This window comes from Panthera onca, chromosome D1 (assembly GCF_046562875.1).
Source record: "Panthera onca isolate mPanOnc1 chromosome D1, mPanOnc1 haplotype 2, whole genome shotgun sequence".
NCBI classification, from domain to species: Eukaryota; Metazoa; Chordata; class Mammalia; order Carnivora; family Felidae; genus Panthera; species Panthera onca.
Window position 1 is genome coordinate 53,942,054 of NC_138348.1, and position 20,868 is coordinate 53,962,921.

General features: G+C 36.2%; 1 protein-coding gene across 1 annotated transcript; it reads right to left on the minus strand.

The window, feature by feature from the left end:
• Positions 1 to 6,881: 6,881 nt before the first annotated feature.
• On the minus strand, positions 6,882 to 10,561 carry LOC144613056 (olfactory receptor 51V1-like). Its single transcript, XM_078433954.1, has 2 exons — positions 10,539 to 10,561; positions 6,882 to 7,827 (listed from the first exon to the last, which is right to left on the minus strand). Exons 1-2 carry the CDS (start codon positions 10,559 to 10,561, stop codon positions 6,882 to 6,884), a joined length of 969 nt encoding a protein of 322 aa, XP_078290080.1.
• Between the last annotated feature and the right edge of the window lie 10,307 nt (positions 10,562 to 20,868).

Here is a 20,868-nt window from a genome sequence, read left to right on the forward strand (position 1 = left end):
TGGACAGAAAGTCTGGAGGCTAGGATTCTCACGCTATTTGTTTTCCCAGTATGTTTTTCTTTTTATAAAGCAAAGTACATTTTGTTCTGCATTAAGATGCTCATATACTAATAGTATTTCATAGAGAAACTTCATTTTGCAAGTCCATCATAAATGAGGGCAGGTAGTCAAATATTTGTCAAGAATATCTTATACAAAAAGCAGATTTCAATTTGGTAGGGAAACAATTGCTGAAGAAGTTGGTTATGTGCCTGAGCTCTGGAGTCAAAATGACCTTGTTCGAAACTCTTATTTTGCCAGTTCCTAACTACAGGCATTGGAATACAATTTACTATCACACATTCAGCTGCCTAAACTATAGATAAGGAAGAATAACATACATTTTATTGGGAACTAGAGACATGATTGTCACTGTAATTTAATGGATACGTTTATGTAAGTCCCTTCACATGGGGTTTGGGAACTGGTAGGTACTCAGTAGAGATTATTCTGGTTATCATGCTTATCTTCATTTTCCTTGTGAGAATCTGCATCATTCTTGCGCTTGAGCTGAAATACTGAGCCACTGTTTTCAAACAGTTGTTAATATAACACTAAAATTAATGTAAAAATACAAATTAAAACTTTATGTATGACCCAATCTGTCACTTTTTGTTCACCTGTACCTGTTGATCGAAGTGTTACTTGTACCTATATCTATTCCCATATTTATGGATCTATATCTATCCATTTTTCTGTATTTATATGTGTGTGTGTGTGTGATCAAGTTTATTAATTTTATGTGATTCTATCCTTAGATTTATTTGCTTGTGTTTTCAGTTTTTGATAGAAGAGTGTTAAAATGTTCCATTATGAATGGGGATTAGTCTGTTTCCCTTGTTACAGCTGCTGATGTCTTTGATTTGTGTACTTTTAAGCTATGGGTAGGTAGGCACTTCCATTTATTGATGCATGAAGATTTTAAAGAGATCTTCCTTGTTGATTGACCTTTTTATCACTGTGAAACACTTCCTTTCCCTAATAAGGCACTAAAGTCTCATGTTTGTTATTTTCTACTAACCTCTCATTTAGCTCAGTAATCCTGTTTTCTGCTCTCTGATTCAGCTTTCCTGAATTATCAGGTTTAACTCCTGTGCTTTAGCATTTTCTAATGTGCATCTGATTCATTCTCTCTCTCTCTCTCTCTCTCTCTCTCTTTATTTTAATTTAAATTTCTGGTATATTCTAATTTTCTGGTAAAATTCTTCAACTCTTCATTTTTAAGGATTAATAAATTATTTATCATTGGTTCTTCTATTTCCTTGCACATATTAAGCATTGTTACCTTAAAAATCCTTGACTGCTATTTACAATAAATACAGCTGTGGAGGGGTCCGTTTCTACTGCTTTTCTCCTTGTTTTTGAACTCATGTTGTTGTCTCTTGCCATGTCTACCAGTTTCTCACTGGGTGTTTGACATTATATATAAAAATCATGAAAGCCAGGTAAAGTGATATTTTCCTCCAGGGATAATGCACATCTTGCTCTGTGGTAAGCCCCATATAGGATCTTTACCTTGACCTAATCAAAATTTGGACTGAGTGGAAGCTGGTTGTACCACTGTATTAGCTGGTTTCACTTTTGCACCTAAGGCTTGGCCTGTTCAGGCTTTCAACTGTGAGCTAGGGTGCAATCCACACCTTGCACTGTAATCTTTGTGCGCCAAGGAAGACAAGAGTACCGAAAACAACTCTGTCTTGTTCAAATGTTCCCTGCCCACTCTTTTGGCCTTCCAGTCCCATGCAGTTTCAGAGTTTAGCAAATATCTTGTCTGAAACCTAACACATTGCCAGTCTCAGGTCTCTGTTCCTCCATTGTCACCTGGAGAGAGATCCTTTGGTTTTCTACTTTTTTCTTTTAGGCTCTGCCAGAATTCCAAAAATCTGTTTTCTGACCCTCAAAACTGGCTGTATGCCAGGAGAATCGTCCTTTTTGACCAGACATAGCAGATGGCTCTTGGCAGATGTGGCTTCAGAAAGAGCTCTCTCTGTCCTCTGAAAGACTCCTCTCTGAAATTCTATTTCTTCAGGATGTCTCTGATGCATTTTAATTTCTTTTTACGTACCTTATTTACTTGTTCATCGAGTGAAATGTTGCCTTTAGGTTCTCCTTCTTGCTCTTCTTGAGCTGAATTATAATTTAGATTTTATTTTACACAAAATATGTTTTACTTACCTTATTTTTCCCTTTTTAATACCTTTTTTGGTATGCTTAGAAAACTTTGCCAATCACAAAATTTATGTATGGCTTTTAATATAAACAAAATTGTTTGTGATGCCTACGTGTATGAAAATTCAGTGGACAAGTTAAAATTATGCCATACCCCATGAAAAATCCCTATAGTTCTCTCCTTGGATAAACATACATGTTTTAAATTGAAACAATACCATTAATTGTATAAAACTCAAACAATTTAAAATGTTTTTTCGTCCTTTCTCCCTACTCTCTCATTAGAGTTAGTTAGTAAGTATGATATTCAAGCTTTTTAATACTAGAATATATGTAGAATTATTTTAAATAAAAATTAGATTATATCAAGAATATTTTTCTGCATAGTTTTTCAGCTACTTATGAATAACACGGATAACTTTTAAAATCACAACTTTTGGACTTTTCTATTTTTAAAATGCCAATGACGTTGAATGTTATAGAAGTACTACAATTCAATTAATATTTCTCTCTAAATGAATATTTTTGAAGCATATTAATGATGTAATGAACCTTTGCATGCATGTATGTATTTTCATAGCTGTGTAAGCAATTTTGGTGTATATATTAATAAACATAGAATTACAGTATAAATATATATACGGTCTATTTTTATTATTTGCTGCAGTTATGTTCTGTAAAGTCACTGAGTTCTGAACCATTTCTCTTTAGGAGAAACACAAGCATCAAGTTGCTTTGAGCTCTGATCACATTTTCAATAACCATTAACACGTAATCTGTGTGTGTGTTTCAATTTAAAGACACATTTTAATATATATCAAACACATTCAATACACATTTCTTACAAATAATACATTTTATGTGGCATTTCCCTGTAATAAACATTAACCAAGAAGGATTTCACCCTTTCTGACCTTGGATAATGGATCTGTAGATTCCTTTGGATTTCACACTTGCAAAAGTGCCATCCACTACATTTTATTTAATTGATCATAATACCACGAATTCACAAACTTAGTCAACTTTCCATTCTCTCCATAGTTTCATCACACACTCTAGACGTTGCCCTACCAATTGGAGGAGCAACCTCATGCACAGATTGGTAAAACTCCTCTTCCTTTTTCTGTATGTTCAGTATTTTTGATTCATTAACATTGAGCTCACGGGCAATTGTAACTTCTGCCTACAGGGAGCTTATCTGACACACTGTCACCTCCGTAAGATGGATCACAGCCTTGGGTTTAGGAACACTGGATGCACTTCAGTAGGATGCTTGGGGGCCATTTTCGCCATCACCACCACCAACAAAAAGGAGTAAAATAGAGCATTAAATAGACCACAGAAATGTATACTCATTTATTTGTACTAGAGATGAAACAAGAAGGCAGAGCTTAAGCCTGTTCAACCTCAGCTGAGGACATGTGTGTTAGGCAACTCAAATTTTTTGCTGCCTGGCATATGTCCACTAATGGTGACAACACTGGGGGCATTGATTCTGGGGTTTCAAATATATTTGAACAAGTAGATGAATTCCCAAGTACAGAATCTGTAAATAATAAGTATCACCTGAATATACACACACATATATATAAATGCAAACATACATATGTTGATATATATCCACGTACACAAATATAATGCATTAATAGCTAACTTCTAATTCTGTTATCATTTTAGGTACATCTTAATAAAATAGAGTATAAATATGTAAGCACGGAATTTTAACTCTGACCTTATGAAACGCTTATTGAAATTTTTCCTTTTCACTATTATTCACTTGGGGTAATTATAGTCTATCATATTTCTGCTCAGTTTTTAGAGTTAAGACACTGAAATTTTATAGAAGACTATAGGAAAACTTCTTTTCTTAGACATATTCATGGGGAAAAATAAAAGCTCAACTTATGCAAAATGTAAAGTTCACCAAACCCATTTTATTGTCATGTTAAGTGGGGATAATATTATTGCCCTTGGACAACTCAAATTATTCTTACTCCAAAATCTGACTTCTAATATGCATAAAAATTTAAAAAAAATTATTTTTGTTTTTTTTTTTGTGGGGGGGAGGGGCAGAGAGAAGACAGAGAATCCAAAGTGGGCTCTGAGCTGACAGCAGAGACCCTGATAAGGGGCTCGAACTCTTGAACCAGGAGCTCATAACCTGAGTCAAAGTTGGATGCTTAACCAACTAGGTCACGTACACGCCCCCCAAAATTTTGTTTAATGTAAACCTTAATGCATATATACTAGGGATCACTTATATTTTCATCATCAATGAATATTATAATATTGATTATATTTAATATAATAATGTGAAGGTTCCTCTCCATCCTTTTTCTCAAATTCCCCCTAACAAAGAGGAGAAATAAGGTCTGTTATTTCCCACTATAACTAGAACAGGTCAATTACCAATGATTGGCCAGAAGTTTCTTTCAGAAATGAGCTACACATAGAGAAATAGGACTGATAGGAGAGGCAGGCATTCTGAAATAAAGTACGGTTACAGAGAGCCTAACAGAAAGGAGCCATCAGGATAACGTAGTCTGACATGGACAGAGATGTTTAGATAGACTGAGATATAGAGATGTGTGGGCTTTACACAGTGACAGTTCTCAAAGGCAAGAGTAACAAACACAAATGTGATATCTTTTAATCTAAAAAGCATATCAATTTTCTAATAAAACACTAAAACATAAATTAAAGGTAACAAACCAAACGTTAGTTTTCAAAATTGATTTTTTTCTCTGTGAGAATATCGATGATGGAACTTCATACACCTGAAGGTGTATGTGCAACAATATGCTTCCTCCCATCTCTGTAGCCTAACTGTAATTAGTCTCTGCTAATAACTCTGCTGTCCCAGTCATGGCTTGATATAGCTGTGATGAGGTGACAATATTTAAAGAAATTTAAAAAACAATCTTGAGACTGATACTATGGGATTCTTTTTTTGTTTTGTTTTGTTTTGTTTTACTTTTTGATTTTTAATTTAGGAGGAGGTCAAGGTTTTTTAAAAAGCAAGAAACAACAAAAAATAACAATATCTGCATTTTGTTATTGACTTGAATTTCCTAATTTTATCTATGAAGAGGGTGAGACTTAGAAATGGGATATACAGGAGTACCTGGGTGGCTCAGTTGGATGAGCGTCTGACTCGGCTCCGGTCATGATATCATGGTAGAGAGTTCGAGCCCCGCGTCAGGCTCTGTGCTGACAGCTTTGAGCCTGGAGCCTGTTTCGGATTCTGTGTCTCCCTCTCTCTCTGCCCTTCCCCCACTCAATGCTATCTCTCACTCTGTCTCAAAAATAAATACAAACATTATTTAAAAAATGGGATATATATTCGAAAGATTCTCACAACCATAATTCTATCCCCAGTTTAGGTGCAGATGTTTTACTTAATATATATGTGCCTTCGCATCCTACCTTAAAGATAAAGAGGTTGATCTGTCTTTAAAATTTCATGTACACTGACACCAAGATTAAAGTCAATTGACAACTCTCATGAGTATTGTAAACTATATAGAATTGGAGGTACATCGTAGACTATGTAGAGATATGACAGCTGATTCAGTCACTGTTCACCCAATCTTTTACATTAAACCGTGTAATCTAATCTACCAATCCTGCATTCTATTAGGTGAGACAGAACAGGCTTTCTAGGCACTTTTGCTTAAACAAAAGGTGTGAAGAGGTGTGAATGATCTTACAGGGACCTAGGGAAGGCTGCCCCGAAGTATGCCACAATACCATAAAGATTATGCTGAATTAAACTTATGTAAGAAACAGCCAGTGCAAGACTACTGACTCTTTGTCTCCAGAAAGCAGGAAGCACATCTCCCATGTGAAAGGTACCTTCTCTGCATCAAGAGGTAAAGGGACATCCTTATCATCAGAGATAGGGAATTCAGGGCCAAAGTAGCCTATGTAAATAAATCTTGTAATTTTTACAGATTTATTACCCCAGCCCAAATTCTAGTCCACATTTAGAATTCTTTACTAATGGAAGCTCCTGAGCATAAGTTTTCTTTGTCTTGTCAATTCCTCACAGATGGATGTTTCTTTGTCTAAAATGTATAAAAACTTCATGTCTTGGTCATTTCCTTTGGTCTTAATTTTACTATGGACCTCTGTGTGCATTAATTAAATTTTGTTTTTTTTTTCTCCTGTTCATCTGTCTCATGCCAACGTAATTATTAGACTAATTTAGAAGAACCTTGAAGGGTAGAGTAAAATTTTCCTTCTCAACAAACTCAACAGAGTCAACTTGTGACACATGGGAATAATATGTAAAGGCTACTTGTCCTATACAAGTAAATGTACCGATATACCAGTTCTATGAAAAATAAAACCACATGCTGAACTAGAATTCAAAAAGCATGGATGGTACCGTAAACTTAGTAACTACCCAGGCAAGTGCTCACTGATACACTGGGGACACAAGTCAGTGTAGTTAACGTTATACTTAATTTTAAAATTAGGAAATGAGATCAATAACACTTTCTCTGCTTATTTCTCCGGCTCTGGAAAACTAAATTAAGAAATGACTATAAATATGCCTTTAATCTGTTAAATATTACATATACATTTATTATTTCTGCTACAAATCATTATCAGTCATTCTTCTTGCAAATACGACCTTCCCTTCCTTAGAACACACTAACTTCTAGTACTCAGTTTTGTTTAGTGAACCATCTCTGGATCCTGCTACGTATTTGTTGGGTTTTGACACTGTAGATGATAGGGTTCATCAAGGGTGGGAAAAGGATATAGATATTGCCCATGAGGACATGGACCACAGGAGAGAGGTGCTTTCCAAAGCGGTGTACCATGGTCAAACCAATAATTGGGATATAGAAAACCAGAACAGCACAGATGTGGGAGACACAGGTCTTCAAGGACTTGAGCCGCTCGTCCCGGGATGCAATAGTCAAGACTGAATGCAGGATCGAGATGTAGGAGATGAGAATGAGCACCGAGTCCAAAAAGAGCGTGCAGATCACCAGGGCTAACGCATAGAAGCTGTTGAAGCGGATGTCGGAGCAGGCAAGCCGAAGTAAGTCTTGGTGCAGGCAGAAGGAATGGGAGAGGATATGAGGCTGGCAGTAATGGAAGAACTTTAGGCGGACAATGGGAGCAGTAATGAACAGGAAACTCCTCCCTAAAATGGCCACACCAATGGTGATGATTCTCATATTGGTGAGGATGGATGTATATCTCAGAGGATTGCAGATGGCAGTAAAGCGATCAAAGGCCATGGCAAGAAGGACTCCAGACTCCATGCATGATAGACCATGAACAAAGAAGGTTTGAGCAATGCAGGCATCCAGACCAATCTCTTGGCTGATCCCCCACAGGATCCCGAGCACCGTGTGCACTGTGGACAGCCCCATGCACAGGTCAGTGAGGGCCAACATGGCCAGGAAGTAGAACATGGGCTCATGTAAGCTGGGCTCCGTCCGGATCACATGCAACACCAGGCAATTCCCTAAGAGTACCATAGCATAGATACAGGAGAAAGGAATGGAGAGCCAAGGATATTCCCGTTCCAGGCCAGGGAAACCCGTAAGGAGAAAGGTGGAGTTACTGATTTTGGAGTCAGGTTGTACAGACATGGATCTCTAAAGATGGATATCTCTCAGAAAAAAAAAAAAATACTTAACAGCTTATTAAGAATCACATGTGTTTTCCACTGCCTTAATATACAGTTTGAAGTAACAGCTGTAAAAGGAATGATTACATTTAGCACAAGAACTCATTACACGTATTACCAATGCTTGTATTTTATAAGAAGCTTCATTTGCTCTGAAACAGAAACTATGCCTACATATGAAACCTTCTTATTCGCTCACTGACCCCATCAGAGGAATTGAGTCCATATCCATAATCTCACTGTCACTTTCCACCTCAGTGCTTCACACACTACAAATAACAGAGAAAATACCCGGCTTATGAAGGTATTATAATGAAGTTTAAGTACACCAAATAGAAAAGGAAAACACATTCGAGTGTTTGCCTTTAAAACTTCGTGAAATGAATTGCAACTCACTGCCGTAGCGAGTAAGATTCACCTCTGCTTATTACATAAGACACTCAGTCATTTATAGAAGTCATCTCTCAGTCATGTTGTCCACTTGTACATGTACATTTCATGGACTTAATAAAGAATAACTGTCGCTCACAGCAGAGATGGTCTTGCCAATCTTGAAAATGGACCTGGTTCTTTTCTCTTTGTCACGGTGGCATGGATATTCCAGAAGAAGCAAGATTTATGCAGGTCTAGGAGTCACTGGAGTAAATCCCCAAACCCTGGGAGGTTCTGAGAGTGAATGATGCAACATATAGGGGCTGTGCTTCTTTGGGAGAGTGAGAGAAAACCCATGGGGAGTATCTGTAGAGCAGATGTTCCACTCCACTAAATTTTGAGTATTCTTACAAGTGCAAGTTTATAAAAATAATTCCTTCATTCAGGGAGATTTTGAAATGAGTACTGGACAGACAGTTCCAGAAACATGTAGTAGTTTGCTTCCTCCCTCACTGGTCTTTACATGTTTTTTTGGAGGACGGCAGATACATCCTATATAAGACTGGTTATTCTTATTGACATAAAATTTCATTTTATTTCCCTTCATTTCAGTATACCTTTTCTCTTTTTATTTGAACTCATGCCATCAGTATTTAAAGAGTTTGTGTGCTGGCAAATAAAATGTTGCTTTGTAAGTCATAACAGATTTGTATACGGTTGATAATCCTTTTAAACTGCTTGAATTAGAGTCTCTATTTTCGTAACAGTAATGTTACCGAGCATTTTTTTTTTTTTGCATTTACTGTGTACTAGGAATCTTAGCATTATTTAACTCTCAGAATTAGAGTACTTCTGTTATTAATTTAATTTCTAGAATTACTTAAGGATTATATCTTTTCATAGGCAGTAGACCACAGAGATAAATAATGTGCTTACAAAGCCAGACTTTCTGGGTTGAAAACCCTTCTCCAACCCCTGTGAGTACTGTGTCCTTGGGCAACATACTTAACCTTATATCAATTTTCTCATCTAAAATGGGGGCAATTGGGATGCCTGGGTGGCTCAGTCGGTTAAGCATCTGCCTTTGGCTCAGGTCATGATCTCATGGCTCGTGGGTTCAAGCCCTGTGTTGGGCTGTGCTGACAGCCCAGAGCCTGGAGCCTATTCATTCTGTGTCTCCTTCTCTCTCTCTGTCCCTTTCAAGGGTTGAGCCACCAACTTTTGATTTCAGCTCAGGTCATGATCTCGTGGTTCATGGAATGGAGCCCTGCATCTGGCTCTGTGCTGACAGTGCTGGACCTGCTTGGGATTCTCTTTCTCCCTCTCTCTCTGCTCCTCCCCTTGTGCTGATGCTCTCTTGCTCTCTCTCTCTCTCTCTCTCTTTCTCTGTCAAAATAAATAAACATAAAAAACCCATATGCAATGATTCAATAGCAGTTTTAAGAGGAAGTCTATAGCCATAAATGCCAACATTAAGAAACAAGAAATATTTCAGATAAAAACCCTCACTCTTCTGGGGTGCTGGGGGGCTCAGTCAGTTAAGCATCTGACTTTGGCTCAGGCCATGATCTCAGAGCTTGTGAGTTCAAGCCCTGTGTCTGGCTCTGTTCTGACAGCTCAGAGCCTGGAGCCTGCTTCAGATTCTGTGTCTCCCTCTCTCTCTCCTGCCCCTTCCCAGCTCACACTCTGTCTCTCTCTGTCTCTTCTTCAAAAATAAATAATAAAACATTTTTAAAAACCTCACTTTTCATCTCAAGGAATTAGAAACAGAACAAACTAAGCCCAAAGATGGCAAAGAGAAAGAAAGAACAAAGGCCATACTAGAAATAAATGAAATGGAGATTTTAAAATGTGGAAATTGTCAATAAAACTAAGAGCTGTTTTTTTTTAAAAGATAAAATACATAAATGTATAAATTGATAGCTGTTAAATTTCAGTCTTTCAGAAAATGTATAGAGATGGAAGAATTGGCAAAAATCTCTACCTAGGGAAAATGTATGTTTGTTAGTAATTCCTTTGAAGTCCTTACTTCTATTTTGGAAACTCAAGATTTGAACAAATCATTAATGACATAGTGGACTGATAATAAAAATAACTGTCAATCTTCCAGGGTAATAGGAGATCAGGTTTACATATCATATTGGCCTTTGTTCCTACTTCCAACTAACATGCATTTACATGTATATCAAAAGGTAAAAGTTCACAACAACTTGAAAATAAGAAAAAATAGTAAAATGACTGAAAACATGGAAGTTATTTTTATAATGTAAATGAGGCTATACTCTTAAGGAATCTGGTTCAAAACATGCCTCTTGACTTTATAAACATGAACAGAATCACCAATCCAAATAGAATAGGGAATACATTTTTTCCTTTCAACTACTAATCAAAGAGAGTTTAAAACAACAATGTGTGTTAAAACAGATTTTTCATAGATTATGTCACAATTTTCTTTAAAGTATGGAAAAAATAAAGAATTTTCACTATAGGATGATAATTTAATTGTATTCCTTTATTAGTCAAAGAAATGAAATCAGACATTAATTTAAATGTTCATATGAAATGGAAGAAGGCAATGTTCTTATTTACTTCAAACTTATTCTAAATGTGATATTCAATAATTTTTTTCTAACAATTTGTTGAAATTATAAGCATTTAGGAAATAACACACCCTAAAAATAAGCCTTCCATTTATTTATATTCAAAAATACAATAGAAAGCAAACTAGAATGGCAAATCCCATTCACAAATGCAGCACCTGTAGATATAAATGTACATAAGCACATGTAGAAATCATTAACACTCCGATGGGGTAATGGCATGCACCTGAAATAGAAATATATTCTTTATGTAACTGTATCTGTTCTCCTAAAACATTTCCATAGTTTCACTGTGACTAAACAAATGGCAATATTTTTAACTTAACAAATATTTTAAAGCTTCTTAGGGAAGATTAAAAGTCAGAGAGGTAAAAGAATTAAGGGGCCCCTGGGTGGCTCAGTAGGATGAGTATCCCGTTCGTGATTTCAGCTCAGGTCATGATCTTAAGGTTCCTTGGGATTAAGCCTTGCATAGGGCTCTGCGATGAGTGTGTTTCCTGTTTGGGATTCTCTCTCTTTCTGTCTGTCCCTACTCTACTCACATATACACACTCTCTCCCTCAAAAAAAAATAAATAAATAAAAACAACAACAACAACAACAAAACACTTCAAGTAATGCTTGGCAGTAGTTTCTATAATTAATAAAATATATATAAAGCAACAAATTTTATACAATAAGAAATATGAGTGAGGAGCCAAGATGGCGGAACAGCATGGAAGCTTTTTGTGTCTTGCGTCCATAAAATACAGCCAGACCAACACTGAACCATCCTTCACACCCAGAAAATTGATTGGATGATTAACACAACAATCTGCACAACCTGAACCACAGAATTCAGCAGGTACATGGAGTGGAGAGCTAAACTTGGGGAGCAAGAAGCCCCTAAAGGTAGGGAATCTCTTTTTCGGGCAGAGAGAGGACAGAGACTGGGGAGGGGGAAAGAATATGGGAAATCACCCCTCCTCAAAAGCAGCTGGAGAGAAAGCAGAAAACTGGAAACAGCTGCAGGGACTAAACTAAAAAGGGAGAAAGGAGAAAGAAGAGGGTTTAAACTCTATCAAGGCTGTAAACTAGGGAAGAACAAGGCTGCAACTCCACAGCTCAATACCTGGTGGTGCTCTGGTGGGAAGGGCGAATCCCCAGGAACAGAGTGGGAGCTGGGAGGTTCTGGGGCCACACAGGGAAAAGCGGTTCCACTGCTGGAAGGACATTTCGTAGAGACTGTTGAAGCCACCTGGTCCCAGCAAACCCCAGAAAATGGCCACATTTGCTGGTGCTGTAACAAGGTCATTAAGGGTGAAACCTGGTGCCAGATGCGTGTTGTGATTTTCCATAATCCCTGAAATGCTGCTACACTGTCTGGCGAACATTTTCTGGGGCGGGCTGGCATGTGGCCACAGTCTTGGGGCACCAGCAACAACAGCATCCAGCAGGCATTCCTGGATGCAGCGGATATTCGGCCATTGCTGGGTGAGACCCTCCCATAGATGGGCGCAGTGGGTCAAAGCCGCAGTCCTTAGGAAGTAAGGGCCCGGGGAAAATAGCCGCATCTGAGACAAAACTTGGGAGAGAGATACTGCTTGGGGCCTGGTCACAGAAAGTGAAAAAGCAGGGAGTGGACGAGAGCTGAAGACGGAGGACTGGTGTGTGATTGCTGATCTGGGAGAACAGACTGTGTGGCTGGGTGGCGCCATTTTTCAACGCTCCTGCGTATGCGCATGCGCACCAAAGAGCACCACAACAACCCACACCAGCAGGCTAGCAGCGCCACCTAGTGGAGAGCGGAGCCATTACACTGAGCCCCGCCCAATTAGGCCAACATTGCTCTTCAAGAACACAAGACTCACCACCAGCTTAATTTATGGACTATAAAGCGCTACATGGACTGATCTAGGGGAAAATGAAGCAATTTCAGTCCTACTCAATCTGTTAGCAGGTTCATCTATTCAATTTTCTTTTTCCTTTTTCTCTTTTACAATTCTTTTCTTTTTCTTGAATAGAGAAAGAGAAAAAATTCATTTTTATTTTCATATTTATTAAAAATATATTTCTTTAATTTTTATTACTATACTTTTTACTTTTGTGTAATTTTTTTCAAATTCTACTTTACTTCCATCATTTTATTTTAGTCTACTTCCGTGTACTCACCTTTTCAAATTCTCAAACAATTTCCTTATTTTTTCTTTGTTTCTCTTTTTAATTTCTTTTTCTCGAACGCAGAGAGAGAAAAAATTCATTTTTACTTTCAATTTCTATTAAGAATATTTTTCTTTAATTTTTTACTATATTTTTTGCTGCTATGTAAATTTTTTCAAATTGGATTTTACTTCCTTCATTTTATTTTACTCTACTACAGTGTATTCACTTTTTCAAATTTTCAAACAATTTTTTTCTTTTCTTTTTTAATCTTTTTTTTCTCTTTTCGTTTCCTTTCTTTTTTTTTAAATACAGAAAATAAAAAAATCGCATTTATTTTTAATTTTTATCAAAAATATTTTTCTTTAATTTTTTTCAACTACATTCTTTACTTTTGTGTATATTTTTTCAAATTCTATTTTACCCCATCATCTCATTTTAGTCTATGTCAGTGTATTCATTTTTTTCAAATTCTCAAACGATTTTCTTCCCCCGGTCTTTTTTTTTTCTCTAATCTGTCATACCACTTTCAACACCCACACCAAAACACACCTAGGATCTAGCATCATCTATTCAATTTTTGTGTGTGTGTGTTTTTAATTTTTAATTTCAGTACTTTTTTAATTTTACTTTTTTTATTTCAATTTTTCTACCTCATTAATTCCTTTTCTCCCTTCAAAATGACAAAACAAAGAATTCACCCCAAAAGAAAGACCACGAAGAAATGAGAGCCAGGGATTTAACCAACACAGATACGAGCAAGATGTCTGAACCAGAATTTAGCATCATGAAAATAAGAATACTAGCTGGAGTCGAAAGTAGATTAGAATCCCTTTCTGCAGAGATAAAAGAAGTAAAAAATAGCCAGAATGAAATTAAAAATGCTGTACCTGAGCTGCAATTATGGATGGATGCAGCAGCAGCAAGGATGGATGAGGCAGAACAGAGAATCAGCAATATAGAGGACGAACTTATAGAGAATAATGAAGCAGAAAAAAAGAGGGAGATTAAGGCAAAAGAGCACGATTTAAGAATTAGAGAAATCAGTGACTCATTCAAAAGGAACAACATCAGGATCATAGGGGTCCCAGAAGAGGAAGAGAGAGAAATAGGGGTAGAAGGGTTATGTGAGCAAATCATAGCAGAAAACTTTCCTAACCTGGGGAAAGACACAGACATCAAAATCCAGGAAGCACAGAGGACCCCCATGAGACTCAACAAAAACCGACCATCAACAAGGCATATCATAGTCAAATTCATAAAATAGGCAAGAAGAGAATCATAAAAGCAACAAGGGGGGAAAAAGTCCTTAACCTTCAAGGGAAGACAGATCAAGTTTACAGCAGACCTATCCACAGAAACTTGGCAGGCCAGGAAGGAGTTGCAGGATATATTCAGTGTGCTGAATCAGAAAAATATGCAGCCAAGAATTCTTTATCCAGCAAGTTGTCATTCAAAATAGAAGGAGATAAAAACTTCACAGACAAACAAAAATTAAAGGAGTTTGTGACCACTAAACCAGCCCTGCAAGAAATTTTAAGGGGGACTCTCTGAGGGGAGAAAAGATGAAAAAAAAATATATATATATACCAAAAGCAACAAAGATTAGAGACCAGAGAACACCACCAGAAACTCCAACTCTACAAGCATCATAATGGCAATAAATTCATATCTTTCAGTACTCACTCTAAACGTCAATGGACTCAATGCTCCAATCAAAAGACATAGGGTGACAGAATAGATAAGAAAACAAGACCCATCTATATGCTGTTTACAAGAGACCCACTTTAGACCTAAAGACACCTTCAGATTGAAAATAAGGGGACGGAGAACCATCTATCATGCTAATGGTCAGCAAAAGAAAGCCGGAGTAGCCATACTTATATCAGACAATCTAGACTTTAAAATAAAGATTGCATCAAGGAATGCAGAAGGGCATTATATCATAATCAAGGGGTCTATAGACCAAGAAGACCTAACAATTGTAAACATTTATGTGCCAAATGTGAGAACACCCAAATATATAAATCAATTAATCACAAACATAAAAAAAACTCATCAGTAGTAATACTTTAATAGTAGGAGACTTCAACATCCCACTCACTGCAATGGACAGATCATCTAATCAAAAAATCAACAAGGAAACAATGGCTTTGAATGACACACTAGACCAAATGGACTTAACAGATATATTCAGAACATTTCATCCTAAAACAGCAGAATATACATTCTTCTCCAGTGCACATGGAACATTCTCCAGAATAGACCATATACTGGGACACAAATCAACCCTAAGTAAGTACAAAAAGATCGAGATCATACCATGCATATTTTCAGACTACAGCACTATGAACCTTGAAATCAACCACAAGAAAGCATTTGGAAAGGTAACAAATACTTGGAGACTGAAGAACATCCTACTAAAGAATGAATGGGCTAAGCAAGCAGTTAAAGAGGAAATTAAAAAGTATTAAGGAAGTCAATGAAAACGCTAACACCACAACCCCAAACCTCTGGAATGTAGCAAAGGCAGTCATAAGAGGAAAGTATATAGCAATCCAGGCCTTCCTAAAGAAGGAAGAAAGATCTCAAATACACAACGTAACCTTACGCCTTAAGGAGCTAGAAAAAGAACAGCAAATAAAACCCAAAACCAGCAGAAGACAGGAAATGATAAAGATTGGAGCAGAAATTAATGCTATTGAAACCAAAAAAACAGTAGAAAATTAATGAAACCAGAAGCTGGTTGTTTGAAAGAATTAACAAAATTGATAAACCATTAGCCAGTTTGATCAAGAAGAAAAAGGAAAGAACTCAAATAAAATCAGGAATGAAAGAGGAGAGATCACAACCAACACAACAGAAATAAAAACAATAATAAGAGAATATTATGAGCAATTATATGCCAATAAAATGGGTAATCTGAAAGAAATGGACAAATTTCTAGAAACATATACATTACCAAAACTGAAACAGGAAGAAATAGAAAATTTGAACAGACCCATAACCAGTACGGAAATCGAATTAGTAATCAAAAATCTGCCAAAAAACAAGAGTCCAGGGCCAGATGGCTTTCCAGGGGAATTCTACCAAACATTTAATGAAAAGTTAACACCTATTCTCTTGAAGCTGTTCCAAAAAATAGAAATGGAAGTAAAACCTCCAAACTCTTTGTCTGAGGGCAGCATTACCTCGATTCCAAAACCAGACAGAGACCCCACTAAAAAGGAGAACAATAGACCAATTTCCCTAATGAACATGGATGCAAAAATCCTTAACAAGATATTAGCCAACTGGCTCCAACAATACATTAAAAAAATTATTCACCACGACCAAGTGGGATTTATACCTGGGATGCAGGGCTGGTTCAATATCTGCAAAACAATTAACGTGATTCATCACATCAATAAAAGAAAGGACAATAACCATATGATCCTCTCAATAGATGCAGAGAAAGCATTTGACAAAATACAGCATCCTTTCTTCATAAAAACCCTCAAGAAAATAGGGATAGAAGGAGCATACCTCCAGATCATAAAAGCCATATATGAACGACCCAACACCAATATCATCCTCAATGGGAAAAACTGAGAGCTTTCTCCCTAGGGTCAGGAATGAGACAGGGATGTCCACTCTCACCTCTGTTATTCAACATAGTATTGGAAGTCTTAGCCTCTGCAATCAGACAACACAAAGAAATAAAGGCATCCAAATTGACCAGGAGGAGGCCAAACTTTCACTCTTCACAGATGACATGACACTCTATATGGAAAACCCAAAAGATTCCACCAAAAAACTTCTGGAGTTCATTCATGAATTCAGCAAAGTTGAAGGATATAAAGTCAATGCACAGAAATCGGTTGCATTCCTATATACCCACAATGAAGCGACAGAAAGAGAAATCAAGGAATCAATCCCATTACAGTTGCACAAAAAAACTTAAAATACCTAGGAATAAATCTAACCAAAGAGGTGAAATATCTATACACTGAAAATTATAGAAAGCTCATGAAAGAGATTGAAGAAGACACAAAAAAATGGAAAAAGATTCCATGTTCCTGGATAGGAAGAACAAATATTGTTAAACTGTTGATACTACCCAAAGCAATTCACATATTCAATGCAATCCCTACTGAAGTAACACCAGCATTCTTCACAGAGCTAGAACAAATAATCCTAAAATTTGTATGGAACCAGAAAAGACCCCGAATAGCCAAAGCGATCTTGAAAAAGAAAACCAAAGCAGGAGGCATCACAATCCCAGACTTCAAGCTATACTACCAAGCTGTAATCATCAAGACAGTATGGTACTGGCACAAGAGCAGACACTCAGATCACTGGAACACAATAGAGAACTCAGAAATGGACTCACAAATGTATGGCCAACTAATCTTTGACAAAGCAGGAAAGAATATCCAGTGGAATAAAGAAAGTCTCTCCAGCAAGTGGTGCTGGGAAAACTGGACAGCAACATTCAGAAGAATGAACCTGGACCACTTTCTTACCCCATTCACAAAAATAAACTCAAAATGGATGAAAGACCTAAATGTAAGACAGGAAGCCATCAAAATCCTCGAGGAGAAAGCAGGCAAAAACCTCTTTGACCTTGGCTGCAGCAACTTCTTACTCAACACGTCTCCAGAGGCAAGGGAAACAAAAGCAAAAATGAACTAGTGAGACCTCATCAAAATAAAAAGCTTCCGCACAGGGAGGAAACAATCAGCAAAACTAAAAGACAACTGACAGAATGGAGGAAGATATTTGCAAATGACATATCAGTTAAAGGGTTAGTATCCAAAATCTATAAAGCACTTATGAAACTCAACACCCAAAAACAAATAATCCAGTAAAGAAATGGGCAAAAGACATGAATAGACACTTCTCCAAGGAAGACATCCAGATGGCCAACCAACACATGAAAAAATGCTCAACATCACTCATCATCAAGGAAATACAAATCAAAACCACAATGAGATATCACTTCACACCTGTCAGAATGGCTCACATTAACAACTCAGGCAACAACAGACTCTGGAGAGGATGCAGAGAACAATGATCTCTTTTGCATTGTTGGTGGGAATGCAAGCTGGTGCAGCCTCTCTGGAAAACAGTATGAAGGTTCCTCAAAAAACTAAAAATAGAACCACCCTACCACCCAGAAATTGCACTGCTAAGCATTTATCCAAGGGATACAGATGTGCTGTTTCAAAGGGACACCCCCATGTTTATAGCAGCACTATCAACAATAGCCAAAGTATGGAAAGAGCCCCAATGTCCATTGATGGATGAATGGATTAAGAAAATATGGTGTGTGTGTATATATACATATATATATATATATATATATATATATATATATGTATATATATATATATATATATATATATATATATATATATATACACAATAGGGTATTACTCGGCAATCCAAAAGAATGAAATCTTGCCATTTGCAACTTCATGGATAGAACTGGAGGGTATTATGCTAAGTGAAATTTCAGCCAGACAAAAGACAAAAATCATATGACTTCTCTCATATAAAGACATTAAGAGACAAAACAGATGAACATCAGGGAAGGGAAACAAAAATAATATAAAAACAGGGAGGGGACAAAACAGAAGAGACTCATAAATATGGAGAACAAACAGGGTTGCTGGAAGGGTTGTGGGAGGGGGGATGGGCTAAATGGGTAAGGGGCATTAAGGAATCTACTCCTGAAATCATTGTTTCGCTATATGCTAATTAATTTGGATGTAAATTTAAAAAAATAAAAAATAAAATTAAATACAAAGAAATAAATTAAATTAAATGACTACAACATTTAAAATAATAGGTCAAATACAATTTAATATTTGATACACTACTGGAAAAATAAATTACGGTTATCAGGATCTAGTGTTGCTGAACTTGTTAAGATACAGTAGCTCGTTTATGCTTTTAATATGAGTGTAAGTCAGCAAAAGATTTTTGGAGATAAATATCACATATTTGAACACCAAAATTTCTTATTTAGGGTAGATGGGGAGCTGTTAAAATAAATGCTATTCTATAACTTGTATACCTTTGTGTTTCAGTAGCTAATATTTATTAATTTTATGACAATAAAATTGTCAAGATATACTCTTTATTTTAATGTATTAAAGAGCCATTCCATGTTATTTCCCAAAATATTAACCAAAAGTTTTAATTAAATGAACTCTAAAATTCACTATTCTTGTTCTAAATATATTCTATATTTCCATGATGACAAAATGGAACAACAGAAAGAAATCAGAATAAGGCTTTAGTTTGTTACAGAAACAGTTCCACACATCACTAAATCTTGGCTGAATAAATTTAAGGTTAATCATTGTCAATAAGATTTCTCAAGAAACTTAGCTTATATTTAATTTTAGTAAATAATTTATGGAATAATTTTTCGGAGTAAATTTACCTCTGGGCTCTAAGACATCCAACACTTTATATTTTTATTTTTTATTAAAAAATTTTTTTTAATATTTATTTACTTTTGAGAGAGAAAGAGACAGAGAAAGAGAGACAGAGAAAGAGAGAGAGAGGGATTCCTAGGCAGGCTCCATATTTTCAGCATAGAACTTGACCTAAGGCTCAAACTCACCAACTGTGAGATCATGACCTGAGTGGAAATCAAGAGTTGGACATTTGACCGACTGAGTCACCCAGGAGCCCCTGGTACAGTCAGCACTTTATTTGTGGCAAGTGAACACTGGTCACAGAATAGCTTTAAAAATTGAGACAAAATTTTCTGTCATGGTAAGGGTATTTAGATATTTAGATATTTAGATATCTTTAGATATTTAGATTTAGATATTTTTAGCTCATTTAGATATGATTAGCTCATATGCCTTTGGATGCAAACGTTAGTCTCCATTTTCATTAATTAAAGTTATGTCCATGTGAGCTAAATGGAAGAAGCTGATTTTGGTCTAAATGTCTGTCAAGAAATATACTAGCTCCATGTGGCTTGCAACATAACCTAGTAGAGTTATATGGTAACTTATGTAAAACCAAACTCAGATGTAATTATAATCAAGACCAATTTCTTTCATTTAAAGCAATAATTGTCACAGAACATCTTGATTCCTCTCAAACCCTAAGACCACGTATCACGTATTCAAAATGATTTTGGTTCTATGGGCATAAAATTAGGCTATCACATTTATTTTGCTATAATATTTATTTATTTATTTAATACAGTGCCAAAATAGATTTAGATTTATTGATAATTAAGTAGAAGGAGGAAAATAAAATTTGGGGGTGATGAAAGGCAGAGATCAAGAAGACAAAAAAAATCCATTATAACAGTGGTTCCCAACCTATGGACTCCTGAGGCCTAGAGAGCAATAAACTCACTGCAAATGATGCATAAGTCCAAGCATTTATCAAGCATCTTTTGCAGATTGTTTGAATACAATTTTACATGCATATAAGTGTTTTTCAAGGTATATAAATGTTATGATTGATAATATGCAGCTCATTTATTATTACATTGTTACCACTATATTTTTCATAATGTGTTTTTTCAATATACAATTACTGAAAGCAAAATTATTCCTTATGTGAGTCGATAAAAAAACTTACCCAAAGCATGTCTTTATATTTAAATAGACTAGAAACTACATCTTTATGCAACTGAAGTACATATGTTTTCTTTTTTTTTCTTAAAGTTTTTATTAAAATTCTACTTAGTTAGCATATAGTGTAGAATTGGTTTCAGGAGTAGAATTTAGTGACTCATCACTTACAGGTAACACCCAGCGCTCATCACAAGTGCCCTCCTTAATACCCATCACCCATCTATCTCATCCCCTGACTACCTCTCCTCCAAGCAACCCTCAGTTTTTTCTCTATAGTTAAGAGTCACTTATGGTTTGCCTCC